This window comes from Gopherus evgoodei, chromosome 13, assembly GCF_007399415.2.
Source record: "Gopherus evgoodei ecotype Sinaloan lineage chromosome 13, rGopEvg1_v1.p, whole genome shotgun sequence".
Classification (NCBI taxonomy): Eukaryota; Metazoa; Chordata; order Testudines; family Testudinidae; genus Gopherus; species Gopherus evgoodei.
Window position 1 is genome coordinate 17,533,656 of NC_044334.1, and position 25,562 is coordinate 17,559,217.

The following is a 25,562-nucleotide window of genomic DNA, read 5'->3' on the forward strand; positions in this document are numbered from 1 at the left end:
GTCTGCCATGCTGTCTCCCCCGTCTCCATTTGTGCAGTCTTGTAGAGCGTGAGGCTACATTAACAACGGGTTAACCCTTGAGGGCTCAGCAGAGTGCCAGTTCATCATTTAGCAGCAAGGCACTGCCTGGGAAATACCCCTCCTCTTCCACCCTCTGACTTCACCACCTCAACCAAGCTTCAGAAGTATCATAGCTGTGTAGTCTTAAAATGTTTGTTTAAAAGTTAGAGAAAGAGAGAGACACAGAGACTTCTGTCTGGTGAAAACACTTTCTCTAGAACCTAACCTTCTTTCCCATTTATATTAATTCTTAAGGGGAAAATACAAATCACTTACAGAAATCACAAAATACTCTCAGCGTGAAACTCATGAACATTTTAAACTACAAACATACTTCACAGAGTGCAGTGTATCACGCAACACAAATTACATTTTTTTAAACAAATCTATAAACAGACAAAAAATTACACAAAACTAAATATAGTCCTTTAAATAAACAAACTTCTTTTTTCTATTTTTTCACAACATTGGGTAGCTTCACCGAAGTGAAGCCTCAAAAAATTGGGTAGAAACTCATAAATGTTCCTCTCCACGGAAATCTTTAGTAAAAGGCGAAAGATTTATACGATCTGAAGAGAAACCAGAGTATGCCTCGCACCCCGCAGAAGTGCTGCCAGGCCAAGAGCCACACTTTACCATCTCACGGTGACCACGCTGACCGGGGCCTGAACCCCGCCTGTTTGCAGCCCGGTGCACCCCCCGATCACACCGCGCCTTTGCTCCTCCGAACCAGGGTCTCCGGGACCAAACCGGGCCCGCGCGGCAGGGACGCGGCTGAGGGTGCGCAATGCATTCTGGGGAGGGAAATTAGCATTGCCGGGGGGGGGGGGGTCGGAGAGCGCAGGAGGAGCCCAGCCTCTGAGCTGCGGCTGCCGCCCCTGGGACGCGGCTCCGGGCGGGGCGGCGGCTCCCGGGATCCCAGCAGCTGCCAGGTCGCAGCCCCGCGCACTGGTTACCCGGGGCCGCGCGGGAGACGCCTCCGGCCGGGAGCCTGCGGGTGCCGGGCTTGGCGCCTCGGGCGGTGCAGCCGGGCTCGGGGCGCTGCTCGCTCCCGTTTGCCCGCGGGAAAGGGCCGGTGCAAGGGCCGCGGAGCTGCTAGGGCCGGACCGGCCATTGCCCGGAGCCTGCTGGGGATCCCGCCCCCTGCGGTCAGGACAGCCCGCCCGGGGCAGCAGAGAGCGGCCGGCTTGTGCACAGCAACGGGCTCTGAGGCTCCGGGAAATGGTCTCTTGGGGCTGATTCTGCAACCATTACTCACGTTATTGAGCATTTATTCCTGACTAGGGCTCCTCACGTAAGTGCTCACCCAAGTAATGGTTGCCCAGTCTAGCCCCAGAGTTCTCAGACTAAGAACTGCAGTTATTGGGGCAGCAAATTATAATGACTATTTAATATTTTTAATATGGCTACACCCAGCAGCTCCAATCAGGGCTCCACGGCTCTGGGGCTTGAGAAAGAGGTAGAAAAATTCCCGCCCCGCAGAGTTTACAGTGAAAGAAGACAAGTGTTATACAAAATATGGGGGAAAGGGAGACAAAATCTCTTAAAAATCCCCATAAACTCCTTTCCTCCTCTCAGGACTCTTGAAACCTGAGCATGAGGTCAATTGATCTCCAGCTAATTGAAGCACTAGGACAGCTTTGAGATTTTAAGTTTAAAATTTTTATTAAAATGATGTTTAAAAAAAGTGAACGGTACAGAGTTTAACCATAGAAATTTCTGGTTATCAGGGAATAACATACAGATTATAGAGGGGTGTGAAGTTTGGTTTAAGATCAGGTGGCATAAGGAATACATAATCTGCAATATCCCCGATTGGGGGTAAAAGGTTGATGCGTCTAAGTACAGACATTGAGATATGAGGGTATGTTGTTCATATAATGGCTATGTTTGGGTGTGGAGTATAATGAGGGCATATGATTATGAGGATGGATTGACCCTCATTTGGTGAGATTTAATGTTCAGGGAGTTTATGGTTCCAGTTAATGTGATCCAACAAACAAAGCTTCTTGGTCCCTTTCTCATAGTCAAAGAACAATGTCGCTCTGGCTCACACCTGGTACTGTCAGTGGCCGGTGATGTGTTCGATGTAGATGTCCCGGACAATTGGATAGTGTCTGAGACCATAAGGGGCTGCATGAGCCACGCGTAATGCGACCGATCCCGCAGGTCCACAGCACACGCTCATTGCAGGGGTCCTAGGTGCCTAGGGCTCCGACAATCAAGACATCCATCTGCACTTCATAGCCCATCGCTCTCAGGATGTCAGCCAGGGGGCGGGGGTACAAACTGGCCAATTAAATTCAATGTTGAGAAATGCAAAGTGATGCACATTGGAAAAAAATAATCCCAACTACACATATAAAATGATGTGTTCTGAATTAGCTGTTAACCACTCAAGAAAGAGATCGTGGAATCACATAATTCTCTGAAAAGTTCAGCTCAATGCATAGCAGCAGTCAAAGAGGCTGTCAGGAAAGGGATAGAAAAATAAGAGAAAATATCAAAATGCCACTATATAATCGTTGGTGCACCCACACCTTGAATACTGTGCCCAGTTCTGGTGGCCCCGCCTGAAAAAGGGTATAATGGAACTGGAAAACATTCAGAGCAGGGGAGCAATGATGATGAAGAGCATGGAATGGCTTCCATATGAGGAGAGACTAAAAACATTAGTGCTGTTCAGTTTAGAGAAGAGGCAACTAAAGAGGAATCTCATAGACGTCTATAACATGCTGAAAGGTGTAGAAAAAGTGAGTAGAGAAGTATTATTCACCTTTTCCCATAATATAAAAAAACAAAGAAACAAAACAGAGGGAGAGGGGCCTTCATGCAATTAAATTGACCCCTGGAACTCATTGCCATGGTTTGTTCTGATGGCCAAAAGTATAACTGGGTTCCGATAAGAACTAGATAAGTTAATGGAGGACAGGCTATTAGCCAAGATGGCCAGGGATACAACACCATGCTTGAGGCAACCCTAAACCTCTGACTACGGAGACTGGAAGGGGACGACAGGGGAACACTTCAACTGCCCTGTTCTGTACACGTCCTCTGAAGCTCTGGTACTGGCCACGATCAGAGACAGGATACTAGGCTAGATCAACCATTCGTGTGACCCAGTATGGCAGTTCTGATGTTCTTACAGGAAAATCTGGGGTCAAAGAATTCATTGTGATTTCTGCATAACATAATTTAGGCCAGGAGTCTCAAACTCAGTTTACCTTAGGGCCAGTGCCAGTACTCAAATCCTCCGAGCGGGACAAAAATGTCACTCATGCTCCCCAGAACCCACCCCCCAAAACTCCTTCCCCCCAAACTCTGCCCCCTAACTAAGGTTCTGTGAGGGAGTTTTGGTAGGGGAAGAGTTCTGGGGTAGGTGATTGGGGTGCAGGCTCTGGGGGGGAGTTTGGGTGCAGAAGGGTGAGAGATTGGGCTCTGGGAGGGAGTTTGGGTGGGGGAGAGGGTCAGGGTGCAGCCTCTGGAATGGAGTTTGGGAGCAAGAGGGGCTATGTGGGGAGGAGGGTGCAGTCTCTGGGAGCAGGTTGGGTGGGGGTAGCACTTACCTGGGGCTCCAAGATGGGGTGGGCCAGGGCACAGCTTCCCATTGGCCACAGGGGCACTCGGGATGCAAGCACAGGAAGGCACAGCCCCGCCCCAGGGCCGCAGGGAGGGGCCCACAGGCACCTGGAGTGAGCAGGCAGACCCTGCTCAGCTGTGCTGCCGGGGCCCTGGGCCATTGTAAATCTCATGGGTGGAAGGGGAGTGCCTGGGGGCAGCACGTGGAGCCAAGGGAGAGACCCAGCCCCAAAACTGCTGGAGCCCAGCAGCCCACGTTGGGGAGGTTTGCGGGCCGCAGGTGCCCTGCAGGCTGAGTTTGAGACCCCTCATTTAGCCCAATATGAGTAACCTTTTTTTCCACCATTAAATAACAGAAAACATGCAGCTAAAGCTAAATTCTGTGCCTAGGGCACAGGGATTAGTTAATTTGGAAGTGAAACAATATGACCATTTAATATAAACTGCAAATTATTTTTACATTATACAAGTATCATGTTGATAAATTATTAATACTAAACAAACATGTTCAACCTAACAGCAACATGGGGCACAAAATACACCCAGTTTAGAAAAAAAAAAACCTCAGCAACACTAAATAAATGTATGTATAAAGCAAAATATTACAGAGACACAAAATCTCTCAAATAAAAAAAACCCATTCCACAAAAAAAACTTTCTTAAAACAACCCAATAAAAACAAAAAAAAAACCTTATCAAAACAAACATAAAATTTTAGTATATACACAATTTCTTTTTCTATTTTTTCACAACATTGGGTAGCTTCACCGAAGTGAAGCCTCAAAAAATTGGGTAGAAACTCATAAATGTTCCTCTCCACGGAAATCTTTAGTAAAAGGCGAAAGATTTATACGATCTGAAGAGAAACCAGAGTATGCCTCGCACCCCGCAGAAGTGCTGCCAGGCCAAGAGCCACACTTTACCATCTCACGGTGACCACACTGACCGGGGCCTGAACCCCGCCTGTTTGCAGCCCGGTGCACCCCCCGATCACACCGCGCCTTTGCTCCTCCGAACCAGGGTCTCCGGGACCAAACCGGGCCCGCGCGCCAGGGACGCGGCTGAGGGTGCGCAATGCATTCTGGGGAGGGAAATTAGCATTGCCGGGGGGGGGGGGTCGGAGAGCGCAGGAGGAGCCCAGCCTCTGAGCTGCGGCTGCCGCCTCTGGACGCGGCCCCGGGCGGGGCGGCGGCTCCCGGGATCCCAGCAGCTGCCCGGTCGCAGCCCCGCGCACTGGTTACCCGGGGCACCCGGGGCCGCGCGGGAGACGCCTCCGGCCGGGAGCCTGCGGGTGCCGGGCTCTGCGCCTCGGGCGGTGCAGCCGGGCTCGGGGCGCTGCTCGCTCCCGTTTGCCCGCGGGAAAGGGCCGGTGCAAGGGCCGCGGAGCTGCTAGGGCCGGACCGGCCATTGCCCGGAGCCTGCGGGGGATCCCGCCCCCTGCGGTCAGGACAGCCCGCCCGGGGCAGCAGAGAGCGGCCGGCTTGTGCACAGCAAGGGGCTCTGAGGCTCCGGGAAATGGTCTCTTGGGGCTGATTCTGCAATAGTTACTCAGGTTATTGAGCATTTTTTCCTGACTAGGGCTCCTCACGTAAGTGCTCACCCAAGTAATGGTTGCCCAGTCTACCCCCAGGGTTCTCAGACTAAGAACTGCAGTTATTGGGGCAGCAAATTATAATGACTATTATTTAATATTTTTGGCTGCACCGAGAAGCTCCGATCAGGATCAGGGCCCCACTGCTCTGGGGCTAGATAAAGAGGTAGAAAAGTTCCCTGCCCTGAAGCACTTACAGTGAAAGAAGACAAGTGTTATACAAAGTGTGGGGAAAAGGGATACAAAAATCTCTTAAAGATCCCCATTCTCTCCTCTCAAGACTCCTCAAACCTGAGCATGAGGTTCATTGATCTCCAGCCAATTGAGGCACTAGAACAGCTTTGTTGGTCTGACGAAGTGGGTATTCACCATGAAAGCTCATGTTTCAATACGTCTGTTAGTGTTTAAGGTGCCACAGGACTGTTGCTTTTGACAGATACATGCTAACATGCCTACCCCTCTGATACTAGAACAGCTTTGAGATTTTAACAATGCTCTGTCTATGAGTCTCTCTCTCTTATGTGTTATGTAACAGAAACGATAAAGATATTCGTTTTATGTTCAGAGGTCTAAGATCCATTTTCCTGCAGATTTTGGGGTATGGAGGTGGCAATCCCCACCCTTCCTTGATGACAAGGTCCTGACGTTTCAAATGGGAAATGGTATTGAATTTAATTCCAACAATCAGATTGCATCAGAGTTACTACCTACCTCATTGCTTAACTCTATCTTAGTCTGGGTAATTAACATACTGCTAGAATTTTTTTTATGTAAGTGCATATTTCCAGGCCAGGGAGAATTTAAGGGGGGTCAGAAGACCACAACCCCATTCCCTCAATTAAAAAAGATCAGCACAACCAAAGTACAGGATTTCAAACAGAAGCACTAAAGGCCATATAATTAATCCTGCATGGCATTCCCTTTGAAGTTCCCCAGAGTAAGGGCAGGACATGTCTTTAGATATTTTCAATAAGTACCAATCATAGAAAAATTTTAGCCCCAAGAGGGAAAGTTTAGAAAGGTAGCAGTGGGCAAACACAATAGGTTATAATGGAAACTTTTTTGCAACTTTAACCATAGCAGTTGCAACCAGCATAACAGCTGTAATACATCAAATACTCCTGAGGGCGTTCTGCACCAAAAGAACTGGGGCTGGGAGGGAACACAGGTCCACGGCTGACTTGTGGGCTGTGTAGCCACTTCTGGGAAGAAATGCATCCTCAGCCACCCGGAGTGCCCCCTCTCACCCAGAGCCTGGTCACGGGGGCACTCTTCATTCCCGCAGGCAGAGTTTTCCCAGTGTTAACAGATTAACATCCCTCCCCGATCTCAGCTCCTCCCACACGACACATACAAATGCACACGGCATCGCCTGCCACAGGCACTGTGTTGGTAACGTGCACGCGCTGCTGAGAGCAGCACATGGCATCTGTCCCTGGCACAGCATGCTCACACTTTGCACCATTCTACCTCTGCCCAGGTTGCCCAATCTCCTGTTTGTTCCACGCCAGAGGCAGGAGGATGCTGAGTGGCTCAGCGCTGTGTCACTCAGACCAGCTCTTGTCTCTCCACTGACTTTGCCCAGCCAGAGGCAGAGCATAGGTAGCCATGGCAACAACTGGCAGAGGATGCTAGATGACTCCTTGCATGTGTTACTTTGGAGAAGGCCTTACAATATCTAGGGCTAGACCTAGCTGTGGATAGGTCAGAATTTTTTTTTCACTGTAGAGATGGGAAATGGCAGCAGAGAGCTCAAAAGTGACTGACAAGATCACACAGCAAGTCAATGGTACAGGTATCCTAACTCCCCAGCCCTGTTCTAAGCACTACTTGCCACTTCCTGTCCGTTATATAGTCATACAAATGCACTTGCTGTTTCCCAACTTTTAGGCCTGGTCTACACGGGGTGGGGAGGAAATTGATCTAAGTTACGCAACTTCAACTACATGAATAACGTAGCTGGAGTCGACGTACTTATATCGACTTACCGTGGTGTCTTCACTACGCCGAGCTGGAGTAGAGGAGTTGACGGGAGAGCGCTTGGTGATCGATTTATCGTGTCTAGACTAGACACGATAAATCAATCCCCGCTGGATCAATCGCTGCCCGCCAATCCGGCTGGTAGTGAAGACACACCCTAAGTGTAACTCCCCTTTTGATCATCCTTGCTGTTCTTGCAGCAGATACTTTAGCTATGCACTTAAAAGCAGGAGCAACTATAATGAAGGGAAGTCTGAGCCTTGTAACAGTGGTGTGCTGCCACTGGAGAACTATTTGTATAATGTTTACATCCTTTTGTGGCTTTGTGAATGTGAGTTGCAATAAGTTGAGGAATGCGTTTATAAGAAGTCTACAAACCACCATCCAAAGGACACCGTTTGGCTTTAGACCCTTTTAATGGTGAGATCCTTCTATCCCTCTGAGTGATCCCAGTGGAGGAGGGCTGCTGCTCTTACCCCCAGTTCTTGTTGGATTTTCCAGGACTGATTGCAGGGAATTCACCACTCACCAGGGGGCATTCACTGCTTTTGTTGTTCTGCCAGCACCCACACCTGGAGAGCTGCAAGGTATAGCTTTAGTTATTTCTCATGGCTTAAATGGAGCGGCAAAGCAGACCTCTCAATGTAAAGTGCCTGGCTAGGGGAGTGTGCCATTTTTGTTAGTTGTTGTTATGGGACTCAGTGGCCATGACAATGGGTGCTGCATAAAAATACAGGAACATCCAAACTTCAGTCTAACCAGGGGTCCACTGAAAACCTGCCACTGCACCTGCATGAAACAGAACTTATTCCTGGGGGAATTCTGTGCCAATAAATTAACAATTCTGCAACAAAAAAATAAATTCTATGCACAATATTTTAAAATTCTGCATACATTAATTGTCAAAATACACAATGTAATCACACCAATTTCAATTATTTTTGGACATTTATTTCAAAATACCTGTCAGCAAGTATGTCTATAACAATGCAGACAACAAAAAAGACACAGGAAATGTTTTTTGACAAACAGATTCCTTACTAGGTATATTAATACAGAACTTTGAGTAATAATTCCTTTAAACTATAATACAGAACCGTATTTCCCACACTCCTCAGAAGCAGTGCAAAGCCTTGGAGGAATCTGGGGTAACAGAGGAGCTAAAAGGAGAGGGAAGTAAATTGCTGGGAAGGAGCCTGGGTGTGAACTTGGAGGGTTGTTGGGTTTGGGTGAAAAAAGTTTGGAACACGTTTTTTTGGGGGGCAGGGGAGGGATTTTTATGGAGCTTCTCCATGCAGACCCTGGCTGACCCTTAGCAACTCCCATTCAGTCAGTCCCATATGCCCTGTCCCCATGTGTCCCAGCACCCCCATGTGTCCTTGAACCCCCTGTCCACAAAGGTCCCTCCACCCCTACTCAGACAGCAATTCCCCATCCCCATATGGCCCTGCACCCCTTCCCCCCGTCCCCATGTGTCTCTTTGCCTCCACCCAGCCACACTCCTTTCCCTATGTGCCCCTGTGTCTATGTGCCCCCACCCAGCCACTCTGTCCCCATGATCCCTGTGCCCCCTCCCCCATGTGTCTCTTTGCCCCCACCCAGCCACCCCGTTCCTATGTAGCTCTGCACCCCTTCCCCATCACCACGTGGCCCTGCACTTCCCTCCTCTCTGTGGCCCTGTGCCTCCAATCCCATTCAGCCCCTACCAAATCTATCCTCCCCCACTAGCCCTTAAGAGCCCCAGTCTGACACACACACCCCCAACACCCCATGCTGTCTGTCTCCTGACCTGGCCTAACAGGCAATGTGAAGAATGCAGGCTCTCTCTTCCTTAGCTGGCCTGGAGCTGCTGCTTTCTTTGATCGCCACAGTGCCCTCTGGTGGGAAAAAGGTGGAACTGCAATAACATTTTGGCAGAAGCTTTTTTCAGTGGAAAAAAATAAAAAAATACGCATGGCTCATTAATTATGCATGCAAGCAGTAGCCCAGAATTCCCTCAGGAGTAAAAGATAAATGGAGTAAGTAGTGTAGCAACTTCACAAAGTTGCTACACTAGACAAATAGATGAGCTGCTGTGGCTATCGCTTTGGCAGAAATGGAAGTCTCTGCAATATCCGTGCTTCAGTTTGAATCCACTCGCCAAGCTGTTTGCCCAGAACTTCTCAGCCATGAATTCTAGAACTAATGTCAGATATTACCTACCATCTCATTCAAAAATAAATAGTTTTTTAACAAGGCCTTTCAGCAGCATCAGTTATGCTATCTAATTTTCTAAAAAGATCTACCCAAAACAAGGGAAATCTTCGAGCACAAACTTTGTTCCTTTCATTTTCTGCACGGACAATAAACCTCATTAACTTATGATAAAATTCCTGAAATCATTGTATTTTTTTACATCAAAAAGCAATCTCATCAAAATAAGGCTTCATTTGTGTGTATGTTTACCTGCTTTAACTTGGTAAATAAGTTTCTTATTTCTTTTCCTAGTTAATAACTAGTTAGTTAGTTTATTATAGGATTGCCTATGAGCGTTGTCTTCAATTTGAGATCTGAGGTGCAACTGACGCAGAGGAGTGACCGGGAATGACCTGAATACTGTGGTTTTTAATGTAAGGCCCCATCTGTCACAAAGGAAAGCTCACCTGGGTGCCAAGATAGACCAGCGTGCACAAGGGGACTGTCTGTGACTCCATGTCAAGGCTGTTTTAGAGCCTGAGGAGTTCACACTTGATACTTGGTTGGTGAAATCTCCGTATAGAACATACAACTGTGAGGAGCTCCGCTGCCTGCCAGCCCCAGGTGCCCGGGCTCCTGCTCTCTGGGGCTCTGGCTGTACTAGAAAGATAAGTTTCTAGCTTGCCCAGTTGTAGAGTAAAAGTAAATGGGACCTGAGAGCACCTTAAAGGCTCAGAAACCAGAAGGGAAATGAAGAGAACCCATGTGACATTAAAAAACAAAAATCCTCATGATTTTTAAGCCAATCTCATGGTTTTGGGTGGGGGGGTTACTCATGATTTCCAATGGTGAGGGTTGGCAACACCAATAAGGATTATTATTTAGAATTGACATTACAGTATGTTTGAAAAAAATCTCATCAGGACTGGGACCCCTGTGTGCTGGGTGCAGCACGACACCTAGTGCCTTCACTTGGTTTTACAAATCAAGATACATGGAGCATGTGCTGGGTGGGGAAAAGTCTATGTAACTCAGACAGTTATTTATATACCTGAGAGTCAATATTACAAACAACAAAAATAAAGAAAAATTCCCCCACAGACCCTCAAGTCTGGAAAGCATTAATTCCTCACATTGTCAAAAGGATTCATAGCAGAAAGTAAAACCCCAGCTTTTTAAACAAGTCTCCAGTAAAACAAAGAAACTCACATCTATAGACTCACTGTACACTACAAGAAACTAACTACATTTCATCATAAACAAACCAATGCATTTCAACTACTGTAAACAGCTACTTCAAAGAAGCCAAACAAAAACAACCTCCCCGCAGTGAAATTCTTTCTATTTTTTTAACCAAAATATTTGGTCAAAAGGAGATGTACCATTCCCAGAAGTACTGTAGTATCAGGGTGATGCACATGGTGGACAGAGCAAGCTGCTATTCTACCTAATTAAAAATCAATTTAATATACAGTTCTCAAATAAAGAACAACTGATAAAAGCAGAACCTCCACTTGATCTCAGACAAGAATAGCAGAGAAGCAATACTGAAAAGCTGGCATGCTTCACCACCACCACACCACCCCCAAAGCTTTCCACTTCACCATGACAAGCTGCTGCAGGTTTCCCTGGCTGTCACCACACACTCCTAATTTGCATAAACCCACCCACTGACCTGTGACTAGCAATCTCTCACTGTTAACTCTTACAGCAAAACAGTTCAAAGAAAACATAGGCAAGTGCTATATCGCAGCTCCAATGATCTTTTCTGCTCCCACATATCAATCTCAAACATACAATCATCAGGCATATGTAAGATATTTGCAGTTTCACTCATTACCAGTTCAGTCCCTTGCTGTTTCTTGTCTAACCACTGCACATTGGGTAGAGCTGATTCCTGACTTTTTCACTCAACTCAGGAAAACAAGAATTGAGAGGGAAGCTGTGTAGGAAAGTCTTCCTCAACGTCATGCTTCCTCAACTTGCACTCAACTCCCCAAGGGCCTTTCAGGGTCTTCTATTGACTTCAGGTTTCATTTGATTGTCAGTGATTTTCCAAGGTTTACGGCCTCATTACCCAACTCCTAGTGCAGGGATCATGCATTGTCAGACCAATAATTGATTTCCCCAAAGAGCTAAGAAACAGAAATAAAGCTGAGACACCTCAGCACCCAGAATCTAACGCTGCCCTAGCAAGTTCAATGCATCCGAAAGAATTAAAAAAATAAGGAGCCCGTCAGGTCCCCCTGCTAGCACCCAAAACTGGCATATAAACTGGGAAATAAGGAAAAGGAAATTTATAAAGAAGTCAGGAAATAACAAGGACACGAAGAGGTTTGTTGAGGCTTTTTTTGTCCAATTTACCATCTTCTCAGCTACCAATCAAAGTTAAAGATCTAAAATCAACCAATCAGTATAAGTACAGCTTGTACCTGCACTGGGATCTGTGCTGTTCAACATATTAATAAATGATCTGGAAACGAGAGTGAACAGTGAAGAGGAAAAGTTTACAGATAACACAAAATTATTCAAAACAGTCCCGTCCGACGCTGACTGCAAAGCATTGCAGGGAATGTCACAAATGTGGGCAACAAACTGGCCGATTAAATTCAATGTTGAGAAATGCAAAGTGATGCACATTGGAAAAAAATAATCCCAACTACACATATAAAATGATGTGTTCTGAATTAGCTGTTAACCACTCAAGAAAGAGATCTTGGAGTCACCATGGATAATTCTCTGAAAACTTCAGCTCAATGCACAGCAGCAGTCAAATAGGCTAACAGAATGCTAGTAACTATCAGGAAAGGGATAGAAAAATAAGAGAAAATATCAAAATGCCACTATATAATCGTTGGTGCACCCACACCTTGAATACTGTGCCCAGTTCTGGTGGCCCCGCCTGAAAAAGGGTATAATGGAACTGGAAAACATTCAGAGCAGGGGAGCAATGATGATGAAGAGCATGGAATGGCTTCCATATGAGGAGAGACTAAAAACATTAGTGCTGTTCAGTTTAGAGAAGAGGCAACTAAAGAGGAATCTCATAGACGTCTATAACATGCTGAAAGGTGTAGAAAAAGTGAGTAGAGAAGTATTATTCACCTTTTCCCATAATATAAAAAAACAAAGAAACAAAACAGAGGGAGAGGGGCCTTCATGCAATTAAATTGACCCTTGGGACTCATTGCCATGGTTTGTTCTGATGGCCAAAAGTATAACTGGGTTCCGATAAGAACTAGATAAGTTAATGGAGGACAGGCTATTAGCCAAGATGGCCAGGGATACAACACCATGCTTGAGGCTACCCTAAACCTCTGACTACGGAGACTGGGAGGGGGAAGACAGGGGAACACTCCAACTGCCCTGTTCTGCACACTCCCTCTGAAGCTCTGGTACTGGCCATGATCAGAGACAGGATACTAGGCTAGATCAACCATTGGTGTGACCAGTATGGCAGTTTTGATGTTCTCACAGGGAAATCTGGAGTCAAAGAATTCATTGTGATTTCTGCATAACATAATTTAGGCCAGGAGTCTCAAACTCAATTTACCTTAGGGCCAGTGCCAGTACTCAAATCCTCCCAGCGGGCCAATAACGTCACTCATGCCACCCACAGACTGCCCCCAAAACTCCTTCCCCCAAAACTCCGCCCCCTACCTACTTAAGGCTCTGGGAGGAAGTTTGAGTGCAGAAGGGGTAAGGGACAGGAGTCTCGGAGGGAGTTTGGGTGCTGGGTGCAGGCTCTGGGCTGGGGCAGGGGTGCAGGAGGAGGTGGTGGGGGTGCAGGATTGAGGAGGGGGGCAGGAGGAGATATGTGCTGAGGGGATGTGGGTGTAGGCTCTGGGATGGGGTTGGGGGCTGCTGCACTTACCTGGCACTCCAAGGTGGGGCAGGCTGGAGGGACTCCATGCCTTGCTGCCCCAAGGCAATGCCCCTGCAGCTTCCTATTGGCTGCAGGGGTGCTCGGGGCAGGGTCACCGCACAGAGGCACAGACCCACCCCATCCTGGGGCCATAGGGAGGGGCCGGCAGACACCTGGACTGATCAGGCAAATGCTGCACTGCCTGGGCCCTGGGCCATTGTAAATCCCCTGGGGAGTGCCAGCGGGCAGCAGGTGGGGCCAAGGGAGAAACCCAGCCCCAAAAGTGCTGGAGTCCCACTGGCCACATTAGGGAGATTTGCGAGCCGCAGCTGGCCTGCAGGCTGGGCATTTGAGACCCCTGATTTAGGCCAATATGAATATTTTTTTCCACCATTAAATAACAGAAAACATGCAACTAGAGTTAAATTCTGTGCCTAGGAGATAGTGATTAGTTAATATTCTAAATCCTTAACTTGGAAATGAAACAATGCATCATTTAAAATAGATGTGCAAGTTATTAGTTACACAAGCATTGTGTTAGTAAATAATTAATACTAAAGAAAACATGATCAACCTAACAGTAATATAGAGTACAAAATACACCACATTTAGAAAATAAGCTTACAAACACATTAAACGTTAATTATATTTTATATAGCAGAATCTGACACAATCAAAAAACACTAACGTTTTTCTAATACCCCCCAATACCCATAAAAAAAAACCCTTGCTACAATAAAGAGCAGTTCGCTCAATGTAAAGGAATCATCTTTTTCTATTTTTTCACAACATTGGGTAGCTTCACCGAAGTGAAGCCTCAAAAAATTGGGTAGAAACTCATAAATGTTCCTCTCCACGGAAATCTTTAGTAAAAGGCGAAAGATTTATACGATCTGAAGAGAAACCAGAGTATATCTCGCACCCCGCAGAAGTGCTGCCAGGCCAAGAGCCACACTTTACCATCTCACGGTGACCACACTGACCGGGGCCTGGACCCCGCCTGTTTGCAGCCCGGTGCACCCCCCGATCACACCGCGCCTTTGCTCCTCCGAACCAGGGTCTCCGGGACCAAACCGGGTCCGCGCGCCAGGGACGCGGCTGAGGGTGCGCAATGCATTCTGGGGATGGAAATTAGCATTGCCGCGGGGGGGGGGGGAGGTCGGAGAGCGCAGGAGGAGCCCAGCCTCTGAGCTGCGGCTGCCGCCCCTGGGACGCGGCTCCGGGCGGGGCGGCGGCCCCCGGGATCCCAGCAGCTGCCTGGTCGCAGCCCCGCGCACTGGTTACCCGGGGCACCCGGGGCCGCGCGGAGACGCCTCCGGCCGGGAGCCTGCGGGTGCCGGGCTCTGCGCCTCGGGCGGTGCAGCCGGGCTCGGGGCGCTGCTCGCTCCCGTTTGCCCGCGGGAAAGGGCCGGTGCAAGGGCCGCGGAGCTGCTAGGGCCGGACCGGCCATTGCCCGGAGCCTGCTGGGGATCCCGCCCCCTGCGGTCAGGACAGCCCGCCCGGGCAGCAGAGAGCGGCCGGCTTGTACAGCAACGGGATCTGAGGCTCCGGGAAATGGTCTCTTGGGGCTGATTCTGCAACCATTAGTCACGTTACTGAGCATTTATTCCTGACTAGGGCTCCTCACGTAAGTGCTCACCCAAGTAATGGTTGCCCAGTCTACCCCCAGGGTTCTCAGACTAAGAACTGCAGTTAGTGGGGCAGCAAATTATAATGACTATTATTTAATATTTTTGGCTGCACCGAGAAGCTCCGACCAGGATCAGGGCCCCGCTGCTCTGGGGCTAGACAAAGAGGTAGACAATGAATAGTTTTAATAAGGCTGCACATGGCATCTGTCCCTGGCGCAGCCCGCGCGCTCACACTTCATATCATGCTACCTCTGCCCAGGTTGCCCAATCTCCTATTTGTTGCGCGCCGGAGGCAGGAGGACGCTGAGTGGCTCAGCGCTGTGTCGCTCAGAGGCGCTCTTGTCTCTTCAGTGGCTTTGCCCAGCCAGGGGCGGAGCATAGGTAGCCGTGGCAACAACGGGCTCAGTTTCGGCCTTCTGGCCACACGCTGCCGGAAAACGTAATTTTACGCGCTCCCTGGCTATTGGCTGGGATTGAGCTGTCCGTCATTCACCCTTCTCCGATTGGTTCGATGAGCGCAGTGCGGGGCTGGGCTCACGGTGCCGGGTAGCGGCATGGCGGACCGCGGCGCGTGGAGGGTGAGTGAAGGGGGGAGCGAGGGCGCGCGCACCGCCTGGCGCCCGTCGAGTGGTCATGACAGCGGGGGGAGGAGTCCGCTCCTGGGCCAGGCCATCCCCCGCCGTCTCTAAGCGGCCTAGCTGGGCGCGGTGGCCTGCAGCGGGGTCACGGGACTCCTGCTAATACCGTCCCCGGGCGCCTGACCTCCTCCATGCGTGCTGCCAGCCCCCTCCTGCGAGGGCAGGAGCCTTACCCCAGCGTGCAGAGGCTGCAAGAACAGGGCCCTGCGCTCTGGCTACTGGCTCAGGTGTTCCGAGCAGTAGGAAACTCCCTGTTGCATGTTTCAGGATGAAGCTGATAAGGTAGAAGAATATTAGTATCCAAATTCTGTCCCTTAAAAAAAGAGTCTTGAGCTGTTTACCACTGAATTGTTAGTGATGCAATAGTTCGTATGGCACACCCTCACCAGACAGGGCCGCTTTGTCCCAACCTCTGTACAGTCGGACTCTTGGTTCCAGTTAGAGAAGTAAAGACGTAACAACAGCACAGTATTTAATCGCAAAACACAATACACCGAGACGGCGTGTGGGGAAAATACCCCCATCAAGACAGCAGAAATGAATGGGACAGGTTTGATTTCCCACCATGACAACATAGACGGGGCATTTTTAAACTCAGAAATATCTTGTTCCTTACTACTAAGGCCAAATATCAAGATTCTTCTCCTGCAGGTGTCTTCTTCATGTATTTTTTTGCTATTTTACCAGCCTCCACGAACATGCGAGGATTATTGGTCTGAATGGAAACACTGTAAGGGCATCCGTAATTTATTCCATAACTATTATACGTATGGAGAAGCTCCCTCCTGTGAACAGTGGAAAATAGACTATGGCAATTGCAGAAAGTGGGAAAAAAGCAAAAGTCCAGATGCTAAGGTATGATGAATGCCAAACTGAAGACAGTATTAAGAATGGTATAAAAAATAAATTGTGCATCATGCATGCAACATGGTCATCAGCATTAACCTTCCCCACAAAAAATCTACTCAGTCACCCATACCCCAGTAAAGAAAAACAAGCAGATTTTTTCTAATTTATCAATATAAAGTACTTCCACAATTGAGTGGGCAAGAATGTCACAAGGCTGGTGTAATATATATAGAAGAATAGTTATGTCAGTGGTGGGAACAGGCCTTTTCTATGTTTGTGAGGCACTATGTAGATGTTGGATAATTTTCTAGTACATTTAACTCTTGGGTTTGTTTTGTTTCTGGGAGAGGGGACTAACAACTGTAATATTATAAGATTTTACAAATCCTTTAAAAATAATAAAATGTTGAGCCTAAATTGCCTGCCATTGTCCTTTTCAATCCATAACCTTTTCTTCAAAACTGTAGAGGGAAAAATGTCTCGCTTTCTTCCCCATGCTAATCCATACAAAATGTTGCCACTAAAATCATTTTCCTTTCGTGTTGTTTTGACTGTATCATCCCTTCTTCAGATCTCTCCACTAGCTCCCCATTATCTTATTTCAAATTAAAATTTTTGTCATTGCTTTTAAGAGCCAACATCCATCATTCATTCATCACAGTATACGGCTCTGACTTTGGAACCTTTCATGTTCTCCGCCTTCTCCCTTCCACTCCATGAACAATGTCGGTCTTAATTTTCCTGTTTCCTTCTCCAATGCCTGCCTTTTTTTATGCTTCTGTCACCTGTGCTCACAACCTCACATCAGTTCTCTATATTCCTTGCATCATTCAAATCTCTCCTAGAAACCTCAGTTGTGCTGTCTTGCCAATGAAAAGAGAATTTGAAAAAACATACCCTAACTTAATAGAATGCCTTTAAAGCAGAAATAAATGATCATAGTGGTGTTAATGCTACTATTAAAGTTTTGTTTATCAGAATCATTAAGCCTAAAATTTCAAAATAACAATTGTGTTGCCAACTTGATACAGTAGAGGGGCCTGATTTTAAGAGGGTGGACATCCAGAACTGTCTGAAAACAAGGTGCTTTGAAAGCATCGACACCACATGCCCCAAAATTGAGGCATTCAAAACCAATAGCTACTTTTGAAAATGTAGGCCTTAAGGTTTGGGTTTTTGCCATAAAAAGTAACAATCTTTTGAAGATAATTATTTGTACAGAAATAGTCATACTTTTGGCCTTTTGCTATCTGTGTATGCTTTAAAACTTTTAATAGCAAACATTTTCTGCTATGACCTTTCCTTTTGTTGCCATTCCAAGCTGCTTTCATTTTAGTACGACAAATTAATTTTTATATGTATCTTGAAAAAGATCATTGGTAGAAGTAACTTGAGTTGTGTGAGTAGCTAATGCTGAGTATTATATTGTCATGCATTGCAGGAATCCCTATGCAAGAGTGAAAGAGCCCGGATTCTGGAAAAACAGAAGTATGATCCAGTGTGGCAGCTGAGGAAAAGCCCACCAAGGGACTGGTACCTTCCTCTTGGTCAAGATAAACCAAAGTAATGAGACTACCTACCATATTTAGCCCTCATATACCAGAAGATGTGAGGCCAATGCTATTTTTCTGCCATGTGATGCTGATACAAGACTGTAGCCTCTAAAGGAGAGAGACATCTCATCTTATACTTCTGCTCACAGCAGTCCCTCACCTCATTAATGCCTATTTTGGAGTACATTTAATGGTGTTTAAGAAATGTCTTACTGAGATGTAAATATTTAAAAAGGATAGTTCAGGTGCTCAGTTTAATTCTTGTCTGCTACAGTCCTCTGCCTTTCCCATTCATCCAGACAAGGACAATGCCTGTTGCTTTGAAGCAGCACACATTCATGTAGCCTGGCTGCTCTTGCTATTAGAGCCCACCCCTCACTTCCTTCACATGGGCTAAGCATGCTGCCATTTATGGCATGCCCAAGACCACATTAGCCAGAGGAGGAATTAAAAAAACAAGCTAGCCCTCTCCATTTGCAATAGAGATTAGAGTCATCAGGACCGCCCAAGCAGCTGGTATTTGAAAAAGAAAGTTTGTACAGATAGCACTCTGTTAAGGATGACAGTAGTGCATGGGGCAGCAAACAGAAAATAAACTTGACCTATACCAGCTGTTTGTCCCTGCAAAATTATTCTCAGGCTGTTTTTGTTCTTAAATATGTTTGTGAAAGCTTTAAAAGTTATCACAAAAATAAGGACTTCAGTGACTTTCAAAGATAAGTCTTATGGCTTTAAGCAAATTAGTTAAATGGAATCTCTTATCACATTAGCCATGCAGTATGAAAAGCTATATTTACTTTTTTGTGATATATATCATATCTGTTTTCCCCTTGATTTGTACACAGGCACCTCAACAAAACCTGAATTGGAGCTAAAGGAGAAATTGACAGTTATCTTCCCAGTACAGTAGACTGACATATGATTGCTTTAACAATTTTTCTTTATCGCATAATTATACTCTCAGGAACTATGATTTGTCCAGAGTGAGGAACTGTTACTCAGGAATAAATGAAAGGGGAAAAAATATTCTATAAGTAAAAAAATAATGTTCACTAAAGCCACAGTTCTCTACATGGGACCGTGCTTCAGTATCTGGCACAAAAATACAGTACAGTAGAACCCTGTTTATCTGGTCTAATTGGGACCAGGGCCAGATCAGATAATCAAAACTCTGAATAAACCAGGGAATGGGAAAATGCTATGCCGCAGCACCATCTAATGGCTACTGGAGAGATTGCCCACTTCTGGCCCTGGGGCCAAGATTGTTTGGTAAATGCAGAGAGCCAGCTAAGGGAAGGTTAGATCAATGGAGTTCTAAAGTATTTTGTTTTTATTGGAAGTTTTATTGTCAAGATGGCCAGTTATAAAAAGAAAGGGAACAAGGACAGGTGGTGTTTTTCTTTTCTTTTGACAGCCATCTGCATAGAGATGTTTGAAAAAGCAAAATAAATAGTCTAGTTGCATCCCATTGTGTCGTCCTTTAATGCACTGCGTATCTCCTGCCAGCTGCATGGCAGAGTCTTCTGATCTCACTGTGTGTACACTTTGGTAATGTCGATGCATTTCCCTTCAGGAGCCTCATAGCCAGGAACCTGTGGTGTGTAACTAGGCCCCTCTTTCTCAAAGGGAAACAAGTCCTCATCTCGTCTTATTGCTGCTTGGTAAAGTTCTTCTGATTCGAGACGCAATTCCTCTAGTGCCTCCTGCTGAGCTGCCATAAGAGACTTCAGTGTTTCCATCTCTGCTTCATGTTCTTTCTGCTTGTACAGGGCCCATTTCTTCAGGAGCAGGGCTCGCCTTTCATTCTCCTCAAAGGACAGTGGGGAGATCTCTCGCACTCTGGCAAACATGAAAGAACAAGATAACATTTTAACACAGAAGCTGCTCGCATCCCAAAGAGCAAGCATTTAACAAAAACTACAGTGAGATACAAAAAGGCAAGTTGGCCCAAACACACAATACTCTGGATTGCCTTTATGTAGGGTCTTTCATTGGAGGATACTACAATACTATCTAACAGCAAATTCCACTTGCCCATTCATCTGTTTGTTTCTAAACAAACAAGTAACATATCATTCAAACTATCTCAATTGCCACCACAGGGAGAGTGGGTGAGAAGATTTTGTACCTAAACTAATGCATTTTGTGGCAATTTGCAAGATTCCTTTACAAACATTCCTCAATACACCTGAGGTAGTTACCTTTTTTAAAGGTAAGAGAACAAGGAGGTTAAAGACTTGCTCAAGGTAATTAGCGAGACCAGGTGGGTGAGGTAATATAAGCTTTCAAGCCACACAGAGCTTTTCTTCAGGTCTTGGAAAGGAACTCCCAGGTCACAGAAAAATGCAAGGTGGAACAGATGGTTTAACATAAGTAGTTAGCACATAATGTAAGGGAACTTAAATTCATTATTCTGCTAGATTCTATAAATAATGATTTATGGCTCATTATAACAATCTGTAACCCACTAACCCAGGGATTCTCAACCTATTTATAATTGTGGGCCCATGCAGGCTGAGAACCACAGCGCCCCTCCCCAACCCAAAATCCCCTTTGCCCAGCACCCCCTGCCCAGAGACCCATCCACAGAGGGGGGCCAGGAGCGAGCAGCCAGCACCCCCTAAAGCCTGCTGCAGCACCTTCAAAAATCCCTAGTTCCCAGTGCTTCCCCCTCCCTGCCCCACAAACCTGCCCAGAGACCCACTCTCTCACACCCTGCCCCCTGCAGCACTCACCAGCCCCCTGCTGGCAGAAGTGCTCCAGCAGGCTGCCAGATGCTGTCTCCCCCTCAGCCAGACCTGCCTCCTTTCAGACCAGAATGGCAAATTTTGAATTTTTATTTTAACATGCAGTTGGACTACAGCTGTGTGCTAACTGGGCTGCATACAGTCAGCCCACAGGCAGCCCATTGCATTAACCCCATATTTTTGTTTAATGACTGCATAGGCGTTAATTGGTTTCTCTATCTCGAATGGTCCCTGTGACGGAGTGGGTTTTTTTTTTGTGTGTTTTCCAGTGGGCTGCATGCAGAGGGAGTGGGACTCAGTGTCCCTGGGTGTTTCTGGGGACTTTCTGGGAGGAAGGGAGCAAACCGGGAAGCTGCCCCCTCCCCCAGCAGGCAGGGCCACCCAGAAGGCAGGGGCTGCAGGGCCCTGGGCTAAGGGGGCCCCAGGGCCCTGGCCTGCAGCCCTAAAGCCCCTTTTGGAATGCGGCCCTGCGTGCATGGGTCAGAGGACTCAGGAGGAGCAAGGGCAGCCGTGCAGTGAGCGGCCGGAGAGAAGCAGCGCTTTCCCCTTCAAAGCTGGCCGGAGAGAAACGGCGCTTTGAAGGGGAAAGTCCTCTGGCCCTTGCTCGCAGGGTTGCATTCCAAAAGGGGCTTTAGAGCTGCAGGCCAGGGCCTATTAGCCGAGGGCCCTGCAGCCCCTAAAGCCCCTGCATTCTGGGTGGCCCTGCCTGGCGGGGGTGGGGGGCAGCTCCCAGAATCACAGCCATAGGGGCAGTGCCGCACTGCGCAGAGCCACCTGCACACCCTGCACCAAACGGGCTGCCCAGGTAAGTGCTCTGAACCTCCTTCCTGCCCCAAACCTGAGCCTCCTCCCCCACCTTGAGCACCTCCCAGACCCTGACTCCCTCCCAGACTCCGCACCCCACCCTGAGCGCCCTCCCACACCCTAACTCCCTCCTAGACCCCATACCCCCAGACCCAGGGGTTAGACAGGGGCACCTCCCCACCACAGTATTGTACAGTATATAATGCCTTTTGTCTGCCCCCAAAAAATGTCCTTGGAACCTAACCCCCTACATTTACATTAAATCTTATGGGAAAATTGGATTTGTTTAACATTGTTTCACTTATGTTTCTGAAAAATGCAACTTTAACTACAATATTAAGTGAGCAGTTACTGGGGTAGTTCACTGTTATTTGCACCTCTCCAGTTCATTATCAACCCCAAGGTAAAAGCTGGCAGTTCTCTATACCGTGAAGCATCCAAAAACTTGAATGGTGTTACAAAATCCTCAATGGGAATCATTTCCTGGGCAGCTTTTTCCAGCTTTTTTATCTTTTTCTTCATACGGTCCTTTTGTGCTTGTTCTCTCCTTGGATCTACCTTCTTTTTCTTCCTTGGTTCTGCTCTAGTGGAGGAAATTAATTTAAAAATTTTGTATCTGTGTATACACATGTAATACTTAATACTTTTCGTTTCTATATTAAACCCATCCCAGAATAAAAGGGTGCGTCTAATAAGGAATATTTTTCTATACATACTGGAAATTTGAGAAGCATTCTTGCAGCAAATCAATATAAACTGTAATACAGTACATTTTCTTATATCAATCTATACACAGAAGAATAATACTTAGCACTTTACAAACATTAATGAATTAGTCCTCACAGCACTCCTGTGAAGTATCACGGCCCATTTTACATATAGGGAAACCAAGAGAGTGGGTCAGTGACTTGCACAATGCTACAGAATAAGTCAATGGCAGTCAATCTTAGAACTCCAGTGTTCCTGGTTGGTGTTCAATCCACCAAGCCATGCTGCTTCCTTATACTACATACACAATATAGGCAAACAGGTTTTATATTTGGATGTTGGCTTGAAACAGAAGTCGTACAGTATTTTAGCTACTAACTACGGAGTCATTTTAACCAAGTTGTATTAAGAAAAGGGTGGCATGCAAACTGATACTACACATCTATAAATGTAGAAAAAGTAGGTTAAAGTAATTTTAGTGCAGCAAGTGCCACATTTCAACTACTGTTCAAAAAGAAAAACCGGAATGCTGTTTAAACCAGAATATCTCCAAACATACACTTTTACAACTAACATACAACTAACCATACATTAAACTAACATACAACTAACCATAAACTAAATTTTTATTCAGAGCATTAGCTACATATATGGAAATTAAACACTACACTAGAGCCTAATAGTTCTACTTTCTTTTATATCTATGCCTCATAATATAGAAATATATATGTGCACATATTCATTTGAATAATTTAAATTTTTCTAACTTCCTGTAAGGAGGATGGGAACATCTGAAAACTATTCTATGAAATACAATATAAGTTGTATTTTACCTCATGGGGAGGGACGCCTGAAATGCCAGCATAGAAGTCTGCCAATGGTTTCCCCGAAAATGAATGGTCCAGGACAGCTGAGAACTAAAGACAAAAGGAATACAAAGCATGAGAAGAATCAAATTATGTTAATATATAGCTTTTGTATACTGCCCTTTATTAGTGATTCCACTTGCACACATACATTATAATGAATAATCTTCAGTCCATCCTCAACTGTTTGAGCCAGTAGCGGGGCCTGGCACAAACTCAACTGTAACAAACATTAACCCTTTCAGCCCAATAACAGTCCAAATTTTGCACTGTTTGAAAGTCTGAAACCACAAGGGGGGAAAATCACTTTTAAAAAAAATCACAGCTTAATTACATCTCAAATTCAAATTACAGTGTATTTGAAAAGTAAAAATAATTGATTCTACAAACTAGGGAGTATGTTCAGCTTCACTTTTAGGAACAGAGTGATGCAGTTTCTCAGGGTCTACAGAGGATATGAAGTTTGCTACAAAAGAAATACAATCTGTCAAAGTTTGGGTCACCAACTTGTCTGTGCCCTTCTGCTTAAGCACAGACTAAGTCTGCTGGTACCACAACCCTCCCTCTCAATCCAAGCAGCTGTCCAACTCTTTTGCAAAAGCTCCATCCCGATGACAAGGAACATGTATCACATGCTGGGACCTGCTGCTGCTTCCAGGAGGGCAAAACACCCACAATTGGCAGTGAGGGTAGCCAGGCAGATCCAGACGGTGCAACAAACGAAAGGCCAGAAATATCAACCAGGGCGGCGCTTCTGGAAGGCACAGGCGGGAAATGACACCAGGGCAGGGCCCGGGCTCGGATCAGAGCATCGCATGCAGCGGCCCAGTGGCTACTACGCCTCTCCATGACCCCTGGGCGTGGCCGCTCTGCCCAAGGGGGCCCCGCGTGTCACAAGGGAGGGCGCACGCGCCCGACACCCTCGCGCGAGGACACGCCGTGCAGCGAGGGGCGCTGCCAGGGGGGCTCGGGCCGGGCAGGAGGTGGTGTCAGGGGGCCACGCGCGCCGGCTGGAGGAGGCCAGGGGTGGGGACCGGCCCGGCGAGACCCAGGGCAGGAGCCCGGGGGGATCCCTGGCCCTACCTGAGCAGGGAGCTCCCCGCTCCGCCCCGGACTCTGGGGAGCAGGCGCAGGGCCCCGCAGGCTGCCGCCAGCATGGCTCTTGCGGGGCCTGGGCACCTCGGCAGCCGCGGCTCCTCTGAGCTCCCCGCCAGTGCGGTGCGCCAGCAACTGCGGCCGGCTGCAAACCTGATCCCCCGCACCCCTAGTTCCGCCTCGCGAGGAATCCGGCCCTGGGCGCGGAGCAGCGTGGGAAGCCGGTGCAGAATCTCACTGCCCGAGGAGGGCGAGTGGCTTAAGGCAGGGGAAAGAGGCGCTTTACCTTGGCAGCCGGGCTGCTACGGGACAGCTGCAGGACTCACGTGGGGCTGAAGGGGGCGCTCGAGGAGAAACTACAGGCGAGTCTGATGCTGAACCCCTGGATCCTGAAAACTTAGAATCCTCTCAACTGCTCTAGTGACTGGTCAGTGAACCACCTGCAACCCAAACACACGGAACCCTAGAGACCAGTCCTTCCAGTCTGAAAGCCTCTTAAACCCAATGCCTCTGGAGTAATCACCAAATACTTGGCTCCCTAAACCTCCTGCAGCCAGTAGCTGCCCGTTTGAGAGTATGATACAGCATGTCTTACCCTTGTACTCCAAACACAGCTATTAATATTTGAAATAAAACAAAAGCTAGTAGCAAGTATCGAGGGGGTGTGGGTGGGGAATCAGATGGCAATCTGAAAAGTACAGGAGTACTTGTGGCATCTTAGAGACTAACAAATTTATTTGAGCATAAGCTTTCATGGGCTACAGCGATTGAGGGAGGTGGAATGAGTTAAAAAAATCAAGAGCATTAATACATTTTCATGGAAAAAATCTTAATTAAATATCTGATTATGAACGATGCATAGATTAGACTCCCAAAGATGAAATCCTGACCCCATTCAAGTAAATGGGAGTATTGACAGTAATGCTAATAGGGTCACTAATTCATCCTAAGTATCAAAATAAAAACGTTTTCCTTCAACTGCTCTTCCAAAATAGTCAAATAATTCAAGTCCTTCACTGAAGGCCTTTCTGAAATTAGTTAGCAGTTTTCAAACTGGCTTTCTGGAAGTAAGTCACTGAAGGGATCAAATTTGAGCTACCGGTTACCAAATATAGGGCCTGACCCCACAAGAATTTAACTGTGTACATAATCACTCACATACATCTGTGTTTAGAAAATTGAATGCTGGGATGCTACAAATAATCCTCCACTCCCTTTGACATGACTGGCACACAAATTCTTTAATCCTGTAGCTGGAAACATTATGTTCCAACACACCCACTTTGTTCCTACCATTGGATGATGATGTATAAGTATTCAAAGTCAGTTTCCCTTCCTCCTCCTCCACACAATGCTCTCAGCTTTTTAAATATAAAAAAAGGAAGAATTCAAAATACTTCATTGAAACTAATTGTGCAGGA

At 46.9% G+C, this 25,562-nt stretch overlaps 2 protein-coding genes, 3 non-coding genes and 1 pseudogene across 9 annotated transcripts; 1 reads left to right on the plus strand and 5 right to left on the minus strand.

The window, feature by feature from the left end:
- Nucleotides 1-533: 533 nt before the first annotated feature.
- LOC115661244 lies at nucleotides 534-649 on the minus strand. The gene has a single exon (XR_004003051.1). It is a non-coding gene; the product is annotated as a U5 spliceosomal RNA (small nuclear RNA).
- A 3,750-nt stretch (nucleotides 650-4,399) lies between these two features.
- On the minus strand, nucleotides 4,400-4,515 carry LOC115661245. The gene has a single exon (XR_004003052.1). It is a non-coding gene; the product is annotated as a U5 spliceosomal RNA (small nuclear RNA).
- A 6,241-nt stretch (nucleotides 4,516-10,756) lies between these two features.
- LOC115661256 lies at nucleotides 10,757-10,931 on the minus strand (annotated as a pseudogene).
- A 3,116-nt stretch (nucleotides 10,932-14,047) lies between these two features.
- LOC115661246 lies at nucleotides 14,048-14,163 on the minus strand. Its single transcript, XR_004003053.1, has one exon. It is a non-coding gene; the product is annotated as a U5 spliceosomal RNA (small nuclear RNA).
- A 720-nt stretch (nucleotides 14,164-14,883) lies between these two features.
- C13H22orf39 (chromosome 13 C22orf39 homolog) lies at nucleotides 14,884-18,629 on the plus strand. Of its 3 annotated transcripts, none has more exons than XM_030583093.1 (3): nucleotides 14,884-15,046; nucleotides 16,207-16,374; nucleotides 17,810-18,629. In XM_030583093.1, exons 1-3 carry the CDS (start codon nucleotides 14,897-14,899, stop codon nucleotides 17,933-17,935), a joined length of 444 nt encoding a protein of 147 aa, XP_030438953.1. In that variant the 5' UTR covers nucleotides 14,884-14,896; the 3' UTR covers nucleotides 17,936-18,629. The 3 variants fall into 3 exon arrangements, with proteins under 3 accessions (XP_030438953.1, XP_030438955.1, XP_030438956.1); XM_030583095.1 differs by lacking the exon at nucleotides 14,884-15,046 and adding an exon at nucleotides 15,267-15,459; XM_030583096.1 differs by lacking the exon at nucleotides 14,884-15,046 and adding an exon at nucleotides 15,517-15,801.
- A 604-nt stretch (nucleotides 18,630-19,233) lies between these two features.
- MRPL40 (mitochondrial ribosomal protein L40) lies at nucleotides 19,234-24,268 on the minus strand. 3 transcript variants are annotated; one of them, XM_030583090.1, is made up of 4 exons: nucleotides 24,130-24,268; nucleotides 23,014-23,097; nucleotides 21,900-22,055; nucleotides 19,234-19,760 (listed from the first exon to the last, which is right to left on the minus strand). In XM_030583090.1, the coding sequence occupies exons 1-4, from the start codon at nucleotides 24,201-24,203 to the stop codon at nucleotides 19,451-19,453; spliced, it is 624 nt and encodes a 207-aa protein (XP_030438950.1). In that variant the 5' UTR covers nucleotides 24,204-24,268; the 3' UTR covers nucleotides 19,234-19,450. The 3 variants fall into 3 exon arrangements, with proteins under 3 accessions (XP_030438950.1, XP_030438951.1, XP_030438952.1); XM_030583091.1 differs by lacking the exon at nucleotides 24,130-24,268 and adding an exon at nucleotides 23,722-23,908; XM_030583092.1 differs by lacking the exon at nucleotides 24,130-24,268 and adding an exon at nucleotides 23,689-23,908.
- Nucleotides 24,269-25,562: the final 1,294 nt, after the last annotated feature.

What these genes read in the sequence shown, in the direction of transcription:
- C13H22orf39 (XM_030583093.1), top strand. Translation starts at nt 14,897, where the DNA reads ATGGTTGCCCAGTCTACCCCCAGGGTTCTCAGACTAAGAACTGCAGTT. An exon ending in CTCTGGGGCTAGACAAAGAG is followed by an intron (nt 15,047 to 16,206) that starts GTAGACAATGAA and finishes CTATTTTACCAG; the next exon opens with CCTCCACGAACATGCGAGGA. An exon ending in GCAAAAGTCCAGATGCTAAG is followed by an intron (nt 16,375 to 17,809) that starts GTATGATGAATG and finishes CATGCATTGCAG; the next exon opens with GAATCCCTATGCAAGAGTGA.
- MRPL40 (XM_030583090.1), bottom strand. Translation starts at nt 24,203, where the DNA reads ATGCTGGCGGCAGCCTGCGGGGCCCTGCGCCTGCTCCCCAGAGTCCGG. An exon ending in GCGGGGAGCTCCCTGCTCAG is followed by an intron (nt 23,098 to 24,129) that starts GTAGGGCCAGGG and finishes TTTTGTCTTTAG; the next exon opens with TTCTCAGCTGTCCTGGACCA. An exon ending in CAGGCGTCCCTCCCCATGAG is followed by an intron (nt 22,056 to 23,013) that starts GTAAAATACAAC and finishes TTCCTCCACTAG; the next exon opens with AGCAGAACCAAGGAAGAAAA.